General features: G+C 40.4%; 1 protein-coding gene across 4 annotated transcripts in view; it reads right to left on the reverse strand.

The window, feature by feature from the left end:
• The window catches only part of CSPP1 (centrosome and spindle pole associated protein 1), a 178,537-nt gene that overhangs the window by 53,252 nt on the left and 104,383 nt on the right, over window positions 1-20,902 (reverse strand). For all 4 annotated transcript variants that reach the window (XM_084619083.1, XM_084619082.1, XM_084619080.1 and 1 more), the window contains 6 exons: window positions 18,958-19,070; window positions 17,867-18,016; window positions 16,323-16,475; window positions 10,986-11,090; window positions 7,814-7,880; window positions 3,545-3,665 (listed from right to left, as the gene is read on the reverse strand). In XM_084619083.1, the coding sequence (XP_084475209.1) occupies window positions 3,545-3,665; window positions 7,814-7,880; window positions 10,986-11,090; window positions 16,323-16,475; window positions 17,867-18,016; window positions 18,958-19,070 (709 nt within the window). The remainder of the gene's footprint in view (window positions 1-3,544; window positions 3,666-7,813; window positions 7,881-10,985; window positions 11,091-16,322; window positions 16,476-17,866; window positions 18,017-18,957; window positions 19,071-20,902) is intronic.

Here is a 20,902-nt window from a genome sequence, read left to right on the forward strand (position 1 = left end):
ACTAGGTTCACCGGGGGAAGAAGACCAAAGCCCTGAGGTAAGTGGGGACGTGGGATACCGGGAGGAAGCATGAGCAGGAGAACGCGAAAGAGGAGGGTTCCTGCCTCATACTAAGAAAGCAGGACAAACAGCAAGTTATCTCAAGTGCCTATACACAAATGCAAGAAGCCTGGGAAACAAGCAGGGAGAACTGCAAGTCCTGGCACAGTCAAGGAATTTTGATGTGATTGGAATAACAGAGACTTGGTGGGATAACTCACATGACTGAAGTACTGTCATGGATGGATATAAGCTGTTCAAGAAGGACAGGCAGGGCAGAAAAGGTGGGGGAGATGCATTGTATGTAAGAGAGCAGTATGACTGCTCAGAGATCAAGTATGAAACTGCAGAAAAACCTGAGTGTCTCTGGGTTAAGTTTAGAAGCGTGGGCAACAAGGGTGATGTCATGGTGGGAGTCTCCTATAGACTACCGGACCAGGGGGATGAGGTGGACGAGGCTTTCTTCCGGCAAGTCGCAGAAGCTACTAGATCGCAGGCCCTGGTTCTCATGGGAGACTTCAATCACCCTGATATCTGCTGGGAGAGCAATACAGCGGTGCACAGACAATCCAGGAAGTTTTTGGAAAGTGTAGGGGACACTTTCCTGGTGCAAGTGCTGGAGGAACTAACTAGGGGCAGAGCTCTTCTTGACCTGCTGCTCACAATCGGGAAGAATTAGTAGGGGAAGCAAAAGTGGATGGGAACCTGGGAGGCAGTGACCACGAGATGGTCGAGTTCAGGATCCTGACACAAGAAAGAAAGGAGAGCAGCAGAATACAGACCCTGGACTTCAGAAAAGCAGACTTTGACAACCTCAGGGAACTGATTTGCAGGATCCCCTGGGAGAATAACATGAGGGGGAAAGGAGTCCAGGAGAGTTGGCTGTATTTTAAAGAATCCTTATTGAGGTTACAGGGACAAATCATCCCGATGCGTAGAAAGAATAGTAAATATGTCAGGCGACCAGCTTGGCCTAACAGTGAAATCCTTGCTGATCTTAAACACAAAAAAGAAGCTTACAAGCAGTGGAAGATTGGACAAATGACCAGGGAAGAGTATAAAAATATTGCTCGGGTATGCAGGACTGAAATCAGGAAGGCCAAATCACACCTGGATGTGCAGCTAGCAAGAGATGTTAAGAGTAACAACAAGGGTTTCTTCAGGTATGTTAGCAACAAGAAGAAAGTCAAGGAAAGTGTGGGCCCCTTACTGAATAAGGGAGGCAACCTAGTGAGAGAGGATGTGAAAAAAGCTAAATGTACTCCATGCTTTTTTTGCCTCTGTCTTCACGAACAAGGTCAGCTCCCAGACTGCTGCACTGGGCAGCACAGCATGGGGAGGAGGTGACCAGCCCTCTGTGGAGAAAGAAGTGGTTCGGGACTATTTAGAAAAGCTGGATGAGCACAAGTCCATGGGGCCGGATGCACTGCATCCGAGAGTGCTAAAGGAGTTGGCGGATGTGATTGCAGAACCATGGACCATTATCTTTGAAAACTCATGGCGATCGGGGGAGGTCCCGGGCGACTGGAAAAAGGCTAATGTACTGCCCATCTTTTAAAAAGGGAAGGAGGAGGATCCGGGGAACTACAGGCCTGTCAGCCTCACTTCAGTCCCTGGAAAAATCACAGAGCAGGTCCTCAAGGAATCAATTCTGAAGCACTTAGAAGAGAGGACAGTGATCAGGAACAGTCAGCATGGATTCACCAAGGGCAAGGCATGCCTGACTAATCTAATTGCCTTCTATGACGAGATAACTGGCTCTGTGGATGAGGGGAAAGCAGTGGATGTGTTGTTCCTTGACTTTAGCAAAGCTTTTGACACGGTCTCCTACAGTATTCTTGTCAGCAAGTTAAAGAAGTATGGGCTGAATGGATGCACTACAAGGTGGGTAGAAAGTTGGCTAGATTGTCGGGCTCAATGGGTAGTGATCAATGGCTCCATGTCTAGTTGGCAGCCGGTATCAAGCGGAGTGCCCCAAGGGTCGGTCCTGGGGCAGGTTTTGTTCAATATCTTCATTAATGATCTGGAGGATGGTGTGGATTGCACCCTCAGCAAATTTGCAGATGACACTAAACTGGGAGGAGAGGTAGATATGCTGGAGGGTAGGGATAGGATACAAAGGGCCCTAGACAAATTAGAGGATTGGGCCAAAAGAAATCTGATGAGGTTCAACAAGGACAAGCGCAGAGTCCTGCACTTAGGATGGAAGAATCCCATGCACTGCTACAGACTAGGGGCTAGGCAGGCTAGGCAGCAGTTCTGCAGAGAAGGACCTAGGGGTTACAGTGGACAAGAAGCTGGATATGAGTCAACAGTGTGCCCTTGTTGCCAAGAAGGCCAATGGCATTTTGGGATGTATAAGTAGGGGCATTGCCAGCAGATCGAGGGACGTGATCTTTCCCTTCTATTCAACGTTGGTGAGGCCTCATCTGGAGTACTGTGTCCAGTTTTGGGCCCAACACTACAAGAAGGATGTGGAAAAACTGAAAAACGTCCAGCGGAGGGCAACAAAAATGAATAGGGGACTGGAACACACGACTTATGAGGAGAGGCTGAGGGAACTGGGATAGTTTAGTCTGCGGAAGAGAAGAATGAGGGGGGATTTGATAACTGCTTTCAACTACCTGAAAGGGGGTTCCAAAGAGGATGGATCTAGACTGTACTCAGTGGTAGCAGATGACAGAACGTGGAGTAATGGTCTCAAGTTGCAGTGGGGGCGGTTTAGGTTGGATATTAGGAAAAACTTTTTCACTAGGAGGGTGGTGAAACACTGGAATGCGTTACCTAGGGAGGTGGTGGAATCTCCTTCCTTAGAAGTTTTTAAGGTCAGACTTGACAAAGCTCTGGTTGGGATGATTTAGTTGGGAATTGGTCCTGCTTTGAGCAGAGGGTTGGACTAGATGACCTCCTGAGGTCCCTTCCCACCCTGATATTCTATGATTTTATGATTAAGCTCCTTGAGTCTTTCACTATAGCTCATGTTTTCCAACCGTTTAATTGTTGTGGCACTTCTCTGAACCCTCTGAAATTTACATCTTTCTTGAATTTTGGACACCAGAACTGGACACAGTATTCCACCAGTGGTCACACCAGTGCCAAATACAGGGGTAACAGAACCTCTTGTTATCCTACCAGATATTGCCATTTATATGTCCAAGGATTGCATTAGCCCTTTTGGACACTTCACCACACTGGAAGCTCATGTTCAGCTGATTATTCATTCTGACCCACGAGTCTCATTTATATTCACTGCTTCCCAGGATAGAGTTCCCTATCCTGTAAGCATGGGCCACAGAACACAGAACTGCCTAAATTATGCATTTTGCAGGGTGCCATGCTCAACAACGTAATGCTGTATTATAAAAGAGTTTGAACATTTTGTATGCAAGTTTAATCCTGTGTTTTCATATTTTTGCTTTTGCTCAGGTGTGTTCTGGCAGGCTAATATAGCTTTAGGCATAGTGTGACAACTGGCTTTAGAAGTGTGTATTTAAAAAAATCTCACCTTGTAGTGGCTACATCATCATCACTGGCTACACTGAGCAATTGTTCCTGAAGTCGCCGCTCTTCACTTCGGAGCTGTTTCCTCATCTCTGACAGCTCATTTATCACATTCTTTCTTTCCTCTGGAATTTAACATTGATAATTTAAAGAAAAAAAAAAAGTGATAGAGGAACACTGTGTTTGTTTTGGCCACTTTAGAAATCTAAAGTGTAAAAATATGTTGACGGTTGTTAAAACTAAGAAAATACATATAATAAAAATGCAGAAATGTCACTTTGTATGTCATGCTGAAGCCTAAAATGTCTGTAGAGTCAGTGCAAAGCTATGGGAATAGCTACAAGCATGGTCAAGAGCCCTTCTTGTTCAGAATACTACCAGGTTCAATCATCACTGGGTTTTGAAGTCTGTTACTGTCCAATTTTTAAGTACCCAGTCATTCTGACTGTATAAATTACACACATGCCACAGCAAGGCATCTATCTATGCCATCCCAAGAGTCCTAGACCATTGCGATACCAGAAGTAATTCAACCAACCACCCTTATTCTACAGCTAATTTGCATGCAATTATTTCATTGGTTATATGATGGAGGCTGCACAGATGGTGGATTGCCTGGCCCAATTGCCACAGTTCTTCAAAACCGCCAACACAACACAAGAAGGACACCCAATAATCCAAAAAAAAGTCCCTCAAGCAGCACACACACCTTATTTGTCACACACACAAGCCTACACAAAAGTCCCAGTGCACTCCCCCCGAAACATAAATCAACACAACCACCCTCACAACATAACCAGCACATACAATAACCCCAAACATCACTCTGAAGACTAGAATGTCTGTTGAGTCCATGTGAAGAGATGGAAACAGCTACAAGCACTGTTGAGAGCTCTTTTTATTTAGAATATCACCAGATTCAGTCATCACTGGGCTTCACAGTCTATCCAATTTTTAAGTTCTCAGCCATTATTGGCTTTTTTTTTTTTTACAAATATGACTTTATGATTACCCCCATGCAATAGCAGAGGCTTTCATCTACAGTACTAGTGATTATATCACCATTATCAAGATGCAGCCTTTGATACATTTTAAATTAGTATAGATCTTCTATTTAGAAATATCCCAAGGACCAGATTACAGAGTTGTAAGAGGCATCCAAGGTTAACAATCAGAAATGTCCCATCTTGTATAAGCAAGGGGGTGGTGGATGGAGACACAATTTGATCAGACCAGCAAGCAATAGTTCCCCCGCAGCATCCTGATTGACTTTGGGGTTAGGAGAAAGGACAGCTACTACTTTCTTAACCATGACATGCCCTCCCTGCTCCATGTGGAGTCTGGTTAGTGAAAGGTAGGGCATGGAAGCTGTGCCAGGTGGGCTGGGACCTTGTCTCCATCTTTTGGACTGCCACTGGACAAGTAACAGGCAAAATTAGCTTTTTTGTTCATTCTGCCATCCCCTAGGGTTTATGAGACTCCTTCAAAGCCAAGGTCACTGTCTTGGTCACCCAGTTTGTAGAATATCCTCCCCCACTCAAAAAAAAAAAATCTGTGATTGCTCTGGTCTGTTGTGGATCTGGCCAAACTCTCTTTTTCTGCTCAGGAAGGAATTTTGCCACATGTTGAGGTGTTCAGTTCATGGCATGCTAGGGCCCAACTCTTGGGACAGATCTGAGAATGGAGCCCAGAAGGCTGCAATACTTGACCATACACTGCTTGCAGATAAGGTGCATGGTCATTAAGTCTCAAGCATTAGCATGAGGTCTCAACCACAAGCATTAGTTCCTATGTATCCTCATTTCTCACATGAGGGCTGGGTTGAACCTTCTGGTCAGGGCTAGGATAAGGATAGCATTCGCTCTCATTTGGTGTTCCTCTACACTGGACCCAATCAAACCCCTGTTACTATGGTTAGCTACTAAAAGTTGCAAACCAGCACTTAAAGCCTTCCTCTTCATGTTGTGTCTTATTTGCCTACCTGATCTGACCTGATCAAAGTAAAAACGTCAGCAGGCTGTAAAAGACTATGGACCAGATTTTTAAAGGCATTCAGGCACCTAGAGATACAGAGAGGCACCAAGGCACCTAATCCCCATTACACCCACATGTGTTTGAAAATACCACTAAGCACCTATCTGCATCTCTAGGCACCTACATATCTTTTAAAATTTTAAAATGCGGCCCTGTGCTCTTAATATAAAGTAAAAAAAGTGTCCCTGCAGTGAGTAGCTTATAACAGAATGTATATACATAACATGAGTAAAGACCGCTAATTGTAAAGGAGAATGGTGGAGTGACAAAACAAAGGGAGAGAGAACAGAGCTTTTCAGAGCTAGCTCTTGAATGAGGCCTGGTCTAGCTATATTGCTCAATACTATGAAAAATTTCATACCCTGTGTGATATAGTTAAGACGACCAAACCCCCACTACAGATGCAGCAAGGTCAATAGTAGAATTCTTCTGTCAACCTAGCTACCATCTCTCAAGGGGTTGGATTTACTATAGTAATGGAAAAAAACATTCTGTCAATGTACTAAGTCTCTACACTACAGCAATGTAGCCGCAGCTGTGCCACTGTAGTGCTTGTAGTGTAGACATTCCCTCAGTACATATGTACAAAGAATGATGTGGTTATAAAATGATTATAGGCTTGAGTTTGGCACAGCCACATTACTCAAGTGGTGAAACCACAGTGAGTTACACAGCTCATCTCAAACAAGAACCTTATCAGACCACCTTGTACTCTATATATGCCTCCGATTTTATAGAAAAACAGATTTTAGAGAGATTTTAGACATGTTCTTAAACTATTTTTAATCCTTCCACCTGCAAAGTTATGTGATCTTACATATAATGGGCCAAATTCTCTACTGGGCTACACTTGTGTACGTCATTTACACCATGGCAAATTAGTTGTAAAATGGTATCAAATGAAATAGTATCAATTCATACCCACTTTTGCGGTTGTAAATGATCGCACAAGGTGCAGGGAAAGAGAATCTGTCCCAGGGACTCCAAATTCTATAGAACTCAGAAGAAGAGAAAATATACGGTTTATAAATGGAGAAATGTATTGGGAACAAGAACGACAGAAATCATAAATGAAAAGCCCTACTCACTAGTAGATAGTCCAGTCTACTTCTGCCAGAGGAGGACTGTTCTCTACAGTAATTCTGGAGTGCTTTGCTCACTGTAGTTGTCCCAAATAAGAATTCTAGCACTTCTACTGGAAGACAATCCCACTTTTTAACCCAGTGGTTCTCAACCAGGGGTACATGTACCACTGGGGTACTCAAAGGTTTTCCAGGGGGTACTCAACTTATCAAGATCAGTGTTTCTCGACTTGGGGCTTGCAGCCCCAAGAGTGGTCATGGGATGGGTTTAGGGGGGTTGCAAATGCAGGGCCAGCATCAGTAGGTGGCAAGCAGGGCATTTGCCCGGAGCCCCACGCCATAGGGGCCCCCCAACAAAGCTAAGTTACATGCTTCAGCCCCAGGTGGCGGGACTTGTGAGACAAGGCTCACAAGTGAAAACAGGATCAAGTATCACACTGAAATGTAAGTACAATGTTTATATTCCAATTGATATGTTTTATAATTATATGGTAAAAATGAGAAAGTGAGCAATTTTTCAGTAATAGTGTGCTGACACACTTTTGTATTTTTATGTCTGATTTTGTAAGCAAGTAGTTTTTAAGTGAGGTGAAACTGGGGGTACTCAAGACAGATCAGACTCCTGAAAGGGGTACAGTCATCTGGAAAGGTTGAGAACCACTGATCTAACTGACCTCACTACCAAGAAAATTTCCTCATAACCAGCACAAATTTATTTTCTTTATTTCATAACAGTAGCCCTAGTTATACTCATATCATGCACTTCCCTAAAGTAGATGCATGATTAATATTAATGTGCTAATGCCATGCAAACAAATGCATTTTCTTACATGAGACTTCTGTTGAAAACAGAACACTCTTATTGATGCACAATTTAAACTTCTTTAAATTAAGGGTGATTTTCAAATATAATTACCAATATCTGAAAACAAAAGATCAATAATTTTTCCACTAGGGTATGTGAAAAAAGTGTTTGTTGGAAAAAAATTCAAATAAAAGTATTTGCTGATATCTTTGGCATCTAAAATGTCTGGAGTTTTTCTCTCCACAAGATAATTACAGTCAATATCAGAAAAGAAGACAACAGAGGAAGAGGAGATTAACATATATAAAGGCGTGTATTAGTTATGCTATCATGGAATAAAGAGAATACCAACCATATGCACGCATCTGGTTTCTTCTAGCAGGGACCGGAGGAGACAGAGCCCTGGATTGTGGCATATCCTAGCAAATATAACAAATATGTCATTTTTATACTTAACAGTAAGCAAGCACTTCAGACAGATGAGAAATTAAAATCTACTGAACCTAAAAATATCTGGTGCCTGATCATACTGAAACTCCTGGCAGAATGAGGGAGAGAGAATGAGAATCTGACAGTCTCTAGTGATCTCTATTTTTTAAAAAAATCTGCTGTTTAAACACATACTAAAATCATCAACATCATTTATTTGTAATGTGGTAATATCTAGAAGTCCCTATCAAGGATCAGGGCCCAACTGTTCTAGATGCTGCACAAACCTATAAATAAAAGACAGACCCTGTCCCAGAGATCTTGTTAGAGAAGCTTCTGGATTGGGACTCAAGAGGCACTGAGGCTCTGGATCTGACCCACGTGGACTATGCTGTAACTTTCTATTCTCCATGTTAACTAAGGATTTTCTACGCTATGTTCCAGACATAATAAAACCTCCTGCTTTTACAACACTGTCTGAGAGTCACTCCGGAGTGAAGTTGGGGGTGCATTGCTCCCATTGGGTGTGTAAGTCTCCCTCAGGTGTCCCACTCAGGTTGACTCACTGAAAGGAGCTCATGGCATGAAGTAGTGATGCTGAAGGCTCTGAGGTTTGGTGCCAGGAGGCGGTGAAACCAAGGGGATTGCTCTAGTGAGAGTGTGAGCGTAACGGGGTTGACATACTGAAAGAGTCCTCCCAGGGACTGTTCCAGATCTGTGCAAGAGCATCAGACCTGTGGATCCGTGACAGATGTGAAGGAGGAAACTGTGATATTTTCTGTTAAGAAATAACTTATCTGTACAGGAAAATATGCATCCAATCTCTTGATGAAAAATATATTCTATTGAACACTAAATTAGTTTAAGACTTTCAATTCTCTTTATACCTTGAAACACATGGGTACAAAAGCAACCATCGCTGTTACCTCAACCATGAAAATTAATGTCAAGTTCTTCTTTGAGTGAGCAGACAATATGGCTCCATTAGGAGCTCTTTAATGACCTGAAAGTCAAAAAAGAATTCTACAAAAAGACAACACATGGACTAATTGCTAAGGATGAATACAAAAGAACAGCATGAGCAAACACAAACAAAATCAGAATGCCTAACCTAAAATGAGTTATACCTAGCAATGATTATAAAAAGCAATATGAAGAAGTTCTAGAAATAAAAGCAAGAGAAAGATGAAGAAAAGTGTAGGCCCTCCATTTAGCAGGAAAGGAGAGAAAACAACAGACAACATCAAGAAGGGTGAGGAGTTTCATGCCTATTATGCTTCAGTATTGACTAAAAAGATAAATTAATATTGACAACAAGGGATAATGAACACAAGACAAAATAGGGAAATTATAGGTTGAAGAATATTTAGATAAATTAAACGTCTTGAAGTCAGCATAACCTGATGAAATTTCACTCTAGGGTACTTAAGGAACTAGCTGAAGCAATCTCGGAACAATTAGTGATTATCTTTGAGAACTCATGGAGGATGGGTGAGATCCCAGAAGATTGGAGAAGGGCAAACACAGAACTTATCTTTAAGAAGAAGAGCAAAGAGGACCCGGGGGATTATGCACCAGTTACCCTAACTTCGATACCTGGAAAGATACTGGAGCAAATTATTAAACAATCCATTTGTAAGCACCTAGAGGATTGTGGGAAGACAAGAAATAATCAACATGGGTTTGTCAGGACAAGGCAACCTAAATCAACCTAAACTTCCTTTTTTGACACAGTTATTGGTCTTGGATGGGGGAAGAGAAAACTGCAGATGTGATATATTTTTATTTTAGAAAGACTTTTTATTCAGTTCCACATGACAGTCTCATAAGCACACTAGAGAAATATGGTCTAGATGAAATTACTCTAAGGTTACTGCAAAACTGATTGAAAGACCATACTTAAAAAGAGTAGCTATCAATGGTTTGCTGTAAAACTGGGGGTGCGGGGGACATATCAGGTGGGCTCTGGCAGTGATCTGTCCTGCGTCCAGTAATATTCAATATTTTCACTAATGATTTGGATAATGGAGTGGAGAGTATGCTTATAAAATCTGCAGATGACACCAATCTGGGAAGGATTGCTAGAATTTTGGAGAATAGGATTAGAATTCAAAAGGACTAAAACAAATTAGAGGACTGGTCTAAATTCAGCAAGATTAAATTCAATAAATACAAGTGCAAAGTACTACACTTAGGAAAGAAACTCAAATGCACAACTACAAAAAGGGGAATAACTAGCTAGGCAGTAGTACCACTGAAAAATATAAGGGGGTTAAAGGCGGATAAACTGATGCAGTTGCAAAAAAAGCTAATCTCATTCTCGGATGTATTAAAAGGAATGTTGTATGTAAAACATGGGAAGTAACTGTCCTGTTCTACTTAACACTGGTGAGGCCTCATCTGGAGCACTGAGTGCAGTTCTGGGCACAGGCTTTAAGAAAGATGTGGATAAACTGGGGAGAGTCCAGAGGGGAGCAGCAAAAATTATAAAATAAAAGGTTTAAAAAACCTGACCTATGAGAAAAGGTTAAAAAAAACTGGACATATTTAGTCTCGAGAAAAGAAGACTGAGGAACAGAGGTTGTGAAATCCTCAGCATTGGAGGTTTTTAAGAACAGGTTAGACAAACACCTGTCAGGGATGACCTAGGATTATTTGGCCCTGCCTCAGTGCAGGGACTAGATGACCTCCCAAGGTCCTTTCCAGCCCTATATTTCTGTGATTCTATGATGCAAGGGAGAACTTGAGAATTTACAAATGTCAGTTCAGAAGTTGCACTATCTTAGCAATAAAGCCATCCCATCATCTCAGTTATTGCCTATATATTTTACATAAAATAGAAAGGGGGTATTGACCCCTTCAGAAAGAATATATCCAGAATACATTTAAGAATTTAGACAGAGCAGATGATTTAAAAAAAAATACTTCAGAATTCAAAAAGTTTGCACACCAAATGTCACAGGTATAGGACTGGCTATGGCAAGTGCATCACAAATTATTTGCGCTGTTCTGTCAAAACTGTAACTGATCACTGATATTTTCACACACTACCACTTGTACACTAATTATTAAGTTTGAAATATAAAGAACCATACTTGCGTGTAATAAGACATATGGCTTTCAACAGAAGGAGGCCTCTCTTCCTTCTCTAAGGACTTGTTCTGAAGAGCAGGAATGACAGGAGAAGGTTGCCTTGAAAACTGAAAATCAGAAAATGTGCAAGATTGTAACAAGTTTCCTATTAATTCTTAATAAATTATTATTTTAAAAGGAGGAGCTGGCTAAAATAAAAGCTTATTGAAGCTTTTAATTCTACATAAGATGCTTTAAATATATTTATCAGCTGTATTTTAATATCCTTTCATTTGCCTTCTTTTATTTTATTTGTAGCATTTACATATTTTGCTTTCAACGTTTGACTATTTGTTTTAACAAAACTATTGTACTTTTTAGTTTACATATAATCATGATAAAGATTTCAGCCTTTGTAATTAGTTCTTAGATGTATTTTGTGTTCTACTTACAGAAATTACCTTTATAAAATTTATGCAAGTTCTAATTATTTAGTCATCATTTTTAAACCTTATAATTAGCTAAGTCACATATTCTTTTTTCTTCTATTCAATTACCACATTTTTGTACAATATTTCTCCAATACACACACATACAGTGAAATTAATCTATGACAAAATGAGAATCTGTCTGTGTATTCTATGAATTCTGTGTGAGATCATGAACTCTCTGTATGTATCTTTATCGAGATGCAAACTCAATTTTGAATGTACAGGCTTTTGCCTCCTCTGTTTGTCTCCATGTTGAGATGAAATTTCAAAGGCTAGTGGCAAACAAACAACAAAAGAGGGTTACTGACTTAAAATGTTGAACCACTGAAATGTAATTGTTTTAGACAATAAGATAGCTCCTACCCAGGAGACCTGGTTTGTCACAGGAGAGGATGCCTTACAGTCACCTGAGGAAGTTGGCAATACTGGCAAGGGAGTTACCTGACAAAGAAGACTGGAAGCTTTTAAAAAGGGAGGAGCTAATTTATTTGGGGTCTTTAGCCAATTTTTCCAGTTCAAGATACGGGAGAACCAACCCAGTACATAAAGCCTACATGAGACCCTCATGAACACAGATGGCTAGAAAGGGATATTGGGTTTAGGATGTTTGTCGTGTTATATATGAGCTGTACTCTCTTGTTCTTTGTCTTTAATTAAAAGAGCAATAAGGTGCTAAATTTGGGGCAAAGCATCTGTTGTGAAGCAGATCACACACACAATCACACACTTTCAGAGAGAATTAAACTATGAACCAGAATGCTCACACTTTGGGGAGGGATTCTGGGGTAGGGTGTGAGTCAAGGAAGTCTGAAAGGTCATCAATACACATGAAAGGGCTTAGGCAATTAGACAGCAGGTTCTGCCTCTCAGGAGACAGTGCTAGATAGCAGGCTTCTGCCCTGAGAGCATACCTATGGACTCTAAGATTGGGGAGTGGCTGGATTTCCATTCAAACTCCAAAAGGCTGAAAGCACCTGGGGATCCAGAGGCTTGGATTCTCATCACAGCATGTGGTGGGAGGCTGGCAGGAGGCACCCGACTGGATCTGTGACATAAGCCAACTGTCTTTCACTTAGATAATGTCCACTACTATTAAATGTGGAGGATTGCTTACATCATTCAGGGAAGAGGAAAGGAACTGGGTAAAAATTTTAGACCACAATCAATCAAATCTCAAATTTAAAAGGATATTGTTCTTAGGCTCATAATTTATCCTACTTCGTTTTTACTTGCATCTGTATCTCAGCAAACGGGTAGATCAGGTACACCATGAAAGACTTTAGTCCAACCAGGGAGCTAAGCCTACACAGTAAAATGGAGACATAAGACATCCAATCTACAACTGCCCTAAGGTACCATGGAGGCATTTCTGAATCGAACTATTCTGGTTTTCAATTTTTTTGCTAAAAAAAAAAAATCAAAATTTTCCATAATGGAAGACATTTTCTGACCAGCTATACTAATCATATATTAGTCCGTTACCATGATGACTATATCAACAAGGCCAACTGACAACTCTCAGACTCAACCTTCTAAAAAGAACTCAAGGAAGAACCCATACCACAATTCATCTAGGAATTTAAGAATAGTATCAAATCCTTCCCCAAAAATCTCTGAGAGAGACTCTACAACTTCATCCCCCACAAACCCACCCGAGGGACCTTCTACTTGCTTCCCAAGATACACAAACAAGGGAATCCAAGAAGACCCATCATCTGTGGCCATGGCACTCTTGCTGAAGGAATACCGGGACTCAGAGAAACCATCCTCTAACCACTCATCACACAAACTCCCGGTTTCTTCAAAGACACAATCAACTTCCTCAGTTCCGCAATACCAACAGCCTCCCTCAGAACAGCATCCCTGTCACCATGGTTGTCGCTCCCCATATGTCAACATCCCTCACAATGATGGCATTGCTGCCTGCCTCATATCTACAAGAGAATAGATAACACTCAGATATCCACCCCAAACACATCACCAAATTTATCCATTTCATCCTCACTCATAACAATTTTACATTCAACAAACATTTTGTCCAAACCATGGGAACAACCATAAGTATTTGGACAGCTCCCAAATATGCCAGCCTCTTCAAGGGCCACATTGAGGAAAAAATTTGGGACATATGCAACACAAAACCAATTATATACCTGGGATAGACTGATGATATTTTCATCCCTTGAACAAACAACCTAAACTCACTCACAGATTTCCACCACTTCAGCAACCACCAACCATCCATCAAACATCTCTAGCTTCCACACTAGCATCAGCTTCCTGGAAACCATGATCAGCTTCAACAATGGAACCCTACAGACAACTATATATAAGAAACCCACAGATCACTATATCTACATTCACAGATCCAGTAACAACCTCTAACACACCAAGAAATCTTACCTACAGCCACGGAATATGTTCTGAGGAGAAAGCCTGCAACATACACCTTAAAACCACCTTCACTAAACAAGGACACTCCACCAGATTGCATTATAGAATGGGCCACCAAAATTCCCCAAAAGAACCTGCCTCCATATAAAAAACCACCACCCCGCAACAACCCCACCAGCGTCTGACCGCACACCCTTAGTTGTCACCTATCACCCCACACTGGAATCCATACAGGGTATAATTAAACAATTACAACCCATACTCAATGGGGACCATATCCTGAAAGAAATCTCTCTCAACCCCCCCTCTTCTGCTCTTCAAACAATCCCCCCCCAACATCTCCAAACTCATCCTCAGAAGCAAGCTCCCCACAGACCAGGATACACAAACTCAAAGTGGTGCAGTCCCTGCCAGAACAGCAGATGAAAAATCTACAGATCTATCTTCACTGCCACAAAGATCAACAACCTCCACAGCACACCTTTCAATATCCATGGGTCCTACACATGCCTATCACATGTGGTGTACCTCATATCCATTGCACTAAATGCCCCAACAACCACCATGTGGGTGAAACAAGATAATCACGCTCTCAAATGAACTCATGCAAAAAAATGATAAAACACAAAAACACCTGTACCTCAGAAAAACAACCTGTAGCCCCGATATTCATCATTCATATTTGGTTGTAATATTTCATATAAAGCATGCCATGCAAGGTATCATACAAAAAGTACTGATCTGCTGAAACCCATGGTTCTGTCTAAATATGCATATCATTAGTGTGTGTTATGAGATTGTGCTATATGGTTGTTACTGAAATATGCTGCAAGTTTATTAGTGGTATACAAAAGATTCCTGCCCAGGTTGGTGTTGACCACCCATTAATCAACTGTGTGACTCAACTATCCAAGCACCACACAATGGGAACTGCTCAATCACTGTGACTTGGGGGCTGCTTGTTCACTGTGACTCAGCAAAGCCAATCAGGACACACCTAGCTAGTGTCTGCCAGGCACCTGGGCCAAGGGTATAACATAAGGAAGAGTTGCAGCATGAGGGGGCCTTTCTCCTCCCCCACCTACGCTGGAAACAACCAGGATGCCAATAACACGAAGATCATCCAGTGGGGTGAGAACATTGCTTGATCGAAATACTGTCTAGTGTGATAAAGTTTACAATTTAGATTGTGCATTTATTTTTATTTTATTTTGGTAACATCATATTATGCCTACCACTTACAATCTACAATTCTTACAAGAATTACTTAAAATCTATCTTTCTGTAGCTAATAAACCTATTTTATATTTTACCGAAAACAATATATTCTGCTTGAAGTGCTTGGGAAACCTCTGCTTATTGAACAAAAGCTGGTTCGTGTCCCCTCCACATGGAGGGAGGGGCAGACTGGGTAATAAACTTGTACTTATCAGACTTCTAACCAGGGCAAGATGGTACAGCTCTGGGGTCTTAGGCTGGGGACCTGCGGGGGAGTTGGCTGGTGCCTTTCTCTGTGTGATTCATGAGAGATTTTGGGTCCCCTCGTGCAATTTAGCTAGGTGTGGGGCTCCACCTGCTGTTGTGATGAGTGAATAAAGCTCCTGGAGGGGTTTGCTGCTTGTCACAAGCAAAGCATTGTGAGAGACAGCCCAGGCTGGGAGTTAAGTGGGCACAGCAGTACCCCAGTTCCAGGTTGTACCCTGGAGATCCCGTCACAGTGGGACCTCATCCAGTGCACTAAAATGCCCCAATAACAACCATGTGGGTGAAACAAGACAATCACTGTGCTCTCAAATGAACTCATGCTGAAAAATGACAAAAGACAAAAACACCGTATTACCTGTGGGCAAACACTTTCACAAAATGATCATTCTATATCTAACCTGTCAGCTCTCAAACTCAAAGGAAACCTGCACAATGCTTTCAAAAGATGAGCCTAAGAGCTTAAATTCATAACTTTGCTAGAAACTAAAAATCATGGACTCAATAAAGACACTGGATTTATGGCTCATTACAATAATCTGTAACCCACTAACCCTCCTTTGTCCTATGACTGCAGAGGTGTTAACTACACACTTTCACCTTGAATAGTCTCTTGCAACATGTGTTAATTTCTTATGCTAAGAAATGTTACATCTTGTATTTAGCTGTGAGACTCTAAGCACCTTTTCCAGATGTGAAGACCTCTGTGTAAGCTTGAAAGCTTGTCTCTTTCACCAAGAGAAGCTGGTCTAATAAAAGACATTACTTCACCCATTGTGTCTCTCTGTGCATATCCTAGGTTTTTTGTCAAAATTTCCCACCACTGCTAGTGTTGGTAGATATAACAGGAGCACTAGTGAAGACAGGGCCTTCAGCAGCTGCTAGAAAACAGTTGCAGTTTATTATCATGATTCAATTTTTCTAGCAATTGTCTTACTAAAAATAAAATAGGACAATATGTTTAGACTTTACAAAGTCCTTAAAGTGTACCACCTTTTTTTCCTCTTCCATCTTTGCTATTTTTTCTCGCTCATAATATTGTCTAAGTTGTTCGTTCTGTTTGTCTTCCTCCTCTTTCCTCTTTTTTTCAGCCTCTTTTCTTCTGTCTTCAGTTAAGCGAATTAGCTCTTCATTTTTTAATCTTTGCTGTAAAGAAAATATTGTTGGTGAATAAAAACAAAAAATAATCAATATTTTTAAAGTTTTTTATTTTGTTTGAGAAATTAAAATTGTATCTGAGAGGTAAATATGAACGGAAAAACAACATGATCTAATGAACAAAGTTTTCAAATTAGAACTTTTGCCATACACCTCAAACATGTGAGGTGAAATCCTCGCTCCCATGAAGTCAATGGCAGAACCCTCACTGACTTCAGAAAGGCTAGGATTTCACCTCTGATGCATTGGTCTCATTCAGAGCTAGATTGAGGCTCAGAGGCTTTTAAGACTCAGCCCTGAGTAAACAATGGTACATAGCTAAGCCACCCCCACAGGAGCCTCAAAAATAAACTGTTGCTCAGTCAAAATTCTTCCCCTGTTCCTGAAGGAAAGTTGCAACAATACTTTAATGGGTGCAGCTCATTTCCCTCATTATACCAGCCCATCTCTGTTAATCAGTCCCATACCCATCCCACCAAATTGCTCATAAATGGGAGCAAGGGGGCAGAATCTGGAATGCTGGGACTGTGGCCCATGCCACGCTCTAGCCTATGGTCTACGTAGGTTTTACACAGCCATGCAGAGGATTAGAGGTGGTGTTACTTCACTGCACGTAAGACAAGGGCACAAGCTATCTATCCCAAGTTAACTATGGGAAGAAATATAATCAAATTAATTCAGCTTTTTAAAACTGAAAAATACATCTAAGCTTTTTATTTTGAATTACATTAAAATTGCACACCTTGATAACAATTTTCATTACCACTTGGTTCAGGGCAAATGTCAAGAAATTACTGCTTTTTTTCAAAAATAAGTATTCCAGCCCTTTCCAAAGGAACACTGCCAACTTTTTTTAAAAATCATGCTTCCTCTGCAATATTTCCCCCCTACTATATTTACAAGTATTTCCGAAGTCTTCTACAACTAAAAGATTAGAGAAAAAATACCTCCCTATTTTTCAGTTTGTTTACTTGGTCTTGTACTCTGCATTCCCCTGTATGATCAATCTCCTCTGTGCTAACACAGCAGCAGGTGAAAAAAAAAATCTTTTCTTAAAATAAGAAAACATAACTGTAAGACCACAAAAACTGACATTAGGCCCAGAGACAGGTTTAATATTTGACTATATTTCAACTATTTTAAAAAAAAATCTGACTAGATTTCAAATTGATGGTGTTCTTCTAAGATTAAGGAAAGTGGAAGGATTTTGCTGACTAGTTGTGAGGCCCACCTACTTTCTAGTTTTCCAGTGAGGTTCCACAAGCCTTTTTCTGACACAGAGTATTTTATGAGCTTCCTTAGAGTTTGCAAAATGCAAATGATTCAATGTGCTGGTTAGGGGTAAGGGGGAAAATAATCATTAAAATTAGATAGCACACCTCCTCCTCTTTCCTTCTTTTCTTTTCCTGTTCCTCTTCATATTCTTTTTGCATTCTGCTCCTCTGTTCAACTAGTCGCTTTTCTTCTTTTTCTTCTTCAATTCTAAGTTTTTCACGCTCTGCTTCTTCCCTGAGTCTCTTTTCCTCAATCTAGAGAGCAAAGCTAACATTCATCTGTGGATAACAGCTTAGTGATCCAATGAACAAAGTTTACATGTGTGGCACTCTGTAGATACACCCTGCATTTGTAGCATTAAGGAGCATACAAGGCAACTGCAAGGGAATTCCAGGACTTTCCTGCACTACAGCTCATATAACTGTTGATTTGTTTAGACCAGCTGTTTGAATATTCTTGAAACCTTTTTGGTGTATATAAAACACCTGAAAGCTTTCTCTTTTTTTTTTCCGAACACAAAAAACGTAATCACTTCTCCCACAGAGAGCCATGCCAAACTGTGGTACAATTTTAAAATTGATCAAACAACATTAATTTCATACATGATAATATACAACAAACTTCCCTCCCCCCCCCATATTTCCTCCTCAATTCTTTTTAACTATTGTGGCACTGGTTTGTTACACTATAAAACATGTTACACAACAAAAAAAACTGTTAGCAGAACTATTGTGCACAAACATTACTAAAAATAACTAGGTTCTTATTGTCACTTTTGTCCTTCCTCTTTCTCTACTTATGATGCTCACTTGTGTCATATTAAATTTAGACTGTTCATTCTTAAGGACAAGGCTTGTGTCTTCACGTTTTTATGAGGCTCCTAGCACACTTTGGGGACTCAAAAAATTTTTAAAAACACAACTGAATTTAAGTCAATCACTAATGGCATCAATTTTCTAATTTCAGATGGTTTATAGCACTTTGCTGATTCAGGCACAATCCTACAAACACTTAAGCATGTGAGTACTCCCATGAAATTCAGTGGGACTACTCATCTGCATGAAGTTACTCACATGCATAAGTCTGTACAGGACTGGGGTCTTCGAGAGCATGTATTGGATAAAATCCTTGATAAGTAAAAAAGCTCAGATGCTTAAATACAGCTTAACAGGGTAATATTGGCACATGCATTCACCTGCAAACGAAGAAAATTCTTGTATGCCTCTTGCCGCTTAAGTTGTTGTTCAGATGGTGGCTCACTAAATATGTTACCTCGAACATAGGGAGAGGTTTGTGTAAACGTAAAACCTAGAAGAAGATAGTTTTCCAAATATAATCAAAACTAGTTTTGAGACAGAAAACCAGATGAAAGAAACACAAACATTTGTCTCCCATGGTAGCCTACAATATACATTATCCAAAGATATCATAGAAATAGTTTTCAAACAGAGTTTTTATATTTTATGTGCAGAATTTAGTATGAGTTTCATTGTTCAATTAATTAGTTAGTTATTTGGGTTTGTATAAAAATATTCAAATAACTAAAGGATTTTAGGATATCAAGCAACAAATAAATGAATATATAGGTCATGTTAGTATTCTGATGTTTATGATGAAAAACACAGTCCGTCACAACCAAATCTATACAGCTGCTTTCATATGTATACTAGGGTTTACAGTTCTATTTTTTTTTTTTAAATTAGGCAAAAAAGTTTCTAAGTTCAACACTTCATTGCTTGTGATTACCATTCAGCAGTCTTATCAGATATAACTCAATACCTGTTCTTAAAACATACTAAATTTGTAAAAAACAGAATATAATTTGAAAAACAACACAAAACGTCTTCATTAGACTAATGTTCAGAAAACAGGATGATAGGCACTACAGAAAATGCATAATTAGAATCAAGTGATACAGATTTCAGTAGGTCAAATTCCACAGCTGTAATGAGCATACTGTACTATGAATTTTTAATTTAACATCTTTTTCAGCACAGCCACTCTGGTTAGTCTGTTGAAAATGATATCATTAAGGGTTAGGCTGACAGTTTACTCTCAGCCCTAACTAAGGCTTAGCTCAGAGCTGTGGTGCTCCAGGAGCAGCTCTGGAAAGGAAGATGGACTCAGACATACCCTTTAGAGTTGCAGTTTCTCTGGATATCCTGTTCTCCAAAAGCAGGTGGAGAAGAAGAGAGGATTAGGAAGGCCAAAAAAGAATTTGAAGAACAGCTAGCCAAAAACTCAAAAAATAACAGCAAAAAAAAATTCAAATATATCAGAAGCAGGAAACCTACTAAACAACCAGTGGGGCCACTGGACGATCAAGATGCTAAAAAGAAAAGGAGTACTTGTGGCATCTTAGAGACTAACAAATTTATTTGAGCATAAGCTTTTGTGACCTACAGCTTACTTTATCGGATGCATCCGATGAAGTGAGCTGTAGCTCACAAAAGCTTATGCTCAAATAGGCCTAATGGCCTGTGATGGGATGTTAGATGGCGTGGGATCTGAGTTACTACAGAGAATTCTTTCCTGGGTATCTGGCTGGTGAATCTTGCCCATTTGCTCAGGGTTTAGCTGATCAGCATATTTGGAGTCGAAAAGGAATTTTCCTCCAGGGCAGATTGGAAGAGGCCCTGGAGGTTTTTCACCTTCCTCTGTAGCATGGGGCAGAGGTCACTTGCTGGAGGATTCTCTGCTCCTTTAAGTCCCTAAACCACGATTTGAGGACTTCAATAGCTCAGACATAGGTGAGAGGTTTTTCGCAGGAGTGGGTGGGTGAGATTCTGTGGCCTACGTTGTGCAGGAGGTTGGACTAGATGATCATAATGGTCCCTTCTGACCTTAATATCTATGAATCTATAAATAAATTTGTAAGTCTCTAAGGTGCCACAAGTACTCCTTTTCTCTTTGCGGATACAGACTAACATGGCTGCTACTCTGAAACAAGATGCTAAAGGAGCCCTCAAGGAAGATAAGGCCACTGCGGAGAAACTACATGAATTCTTTGAATCTGATTTCACAGCTGAGGATATGAGGGAGATTCCCAAACCATAGCCATACTTTTTAGGTGACAAATCTGAGGAACTGTCCCAGACTCAGATGTCATTAGAGGAGGTTTTGGAACAAATTGATAAATT

Source organism: Lepidochelys olivacea, assembly GCF_965140295.1.
Source record: "Lepidochelys olivacea isolate rLepOli2 genome assembly, chromosome: 2".
NCBI lineage: Eukaryota > Metazoa > Chordata > Testudines > Cheloniidae > Lepidochelys > Lepidochelys olivacea.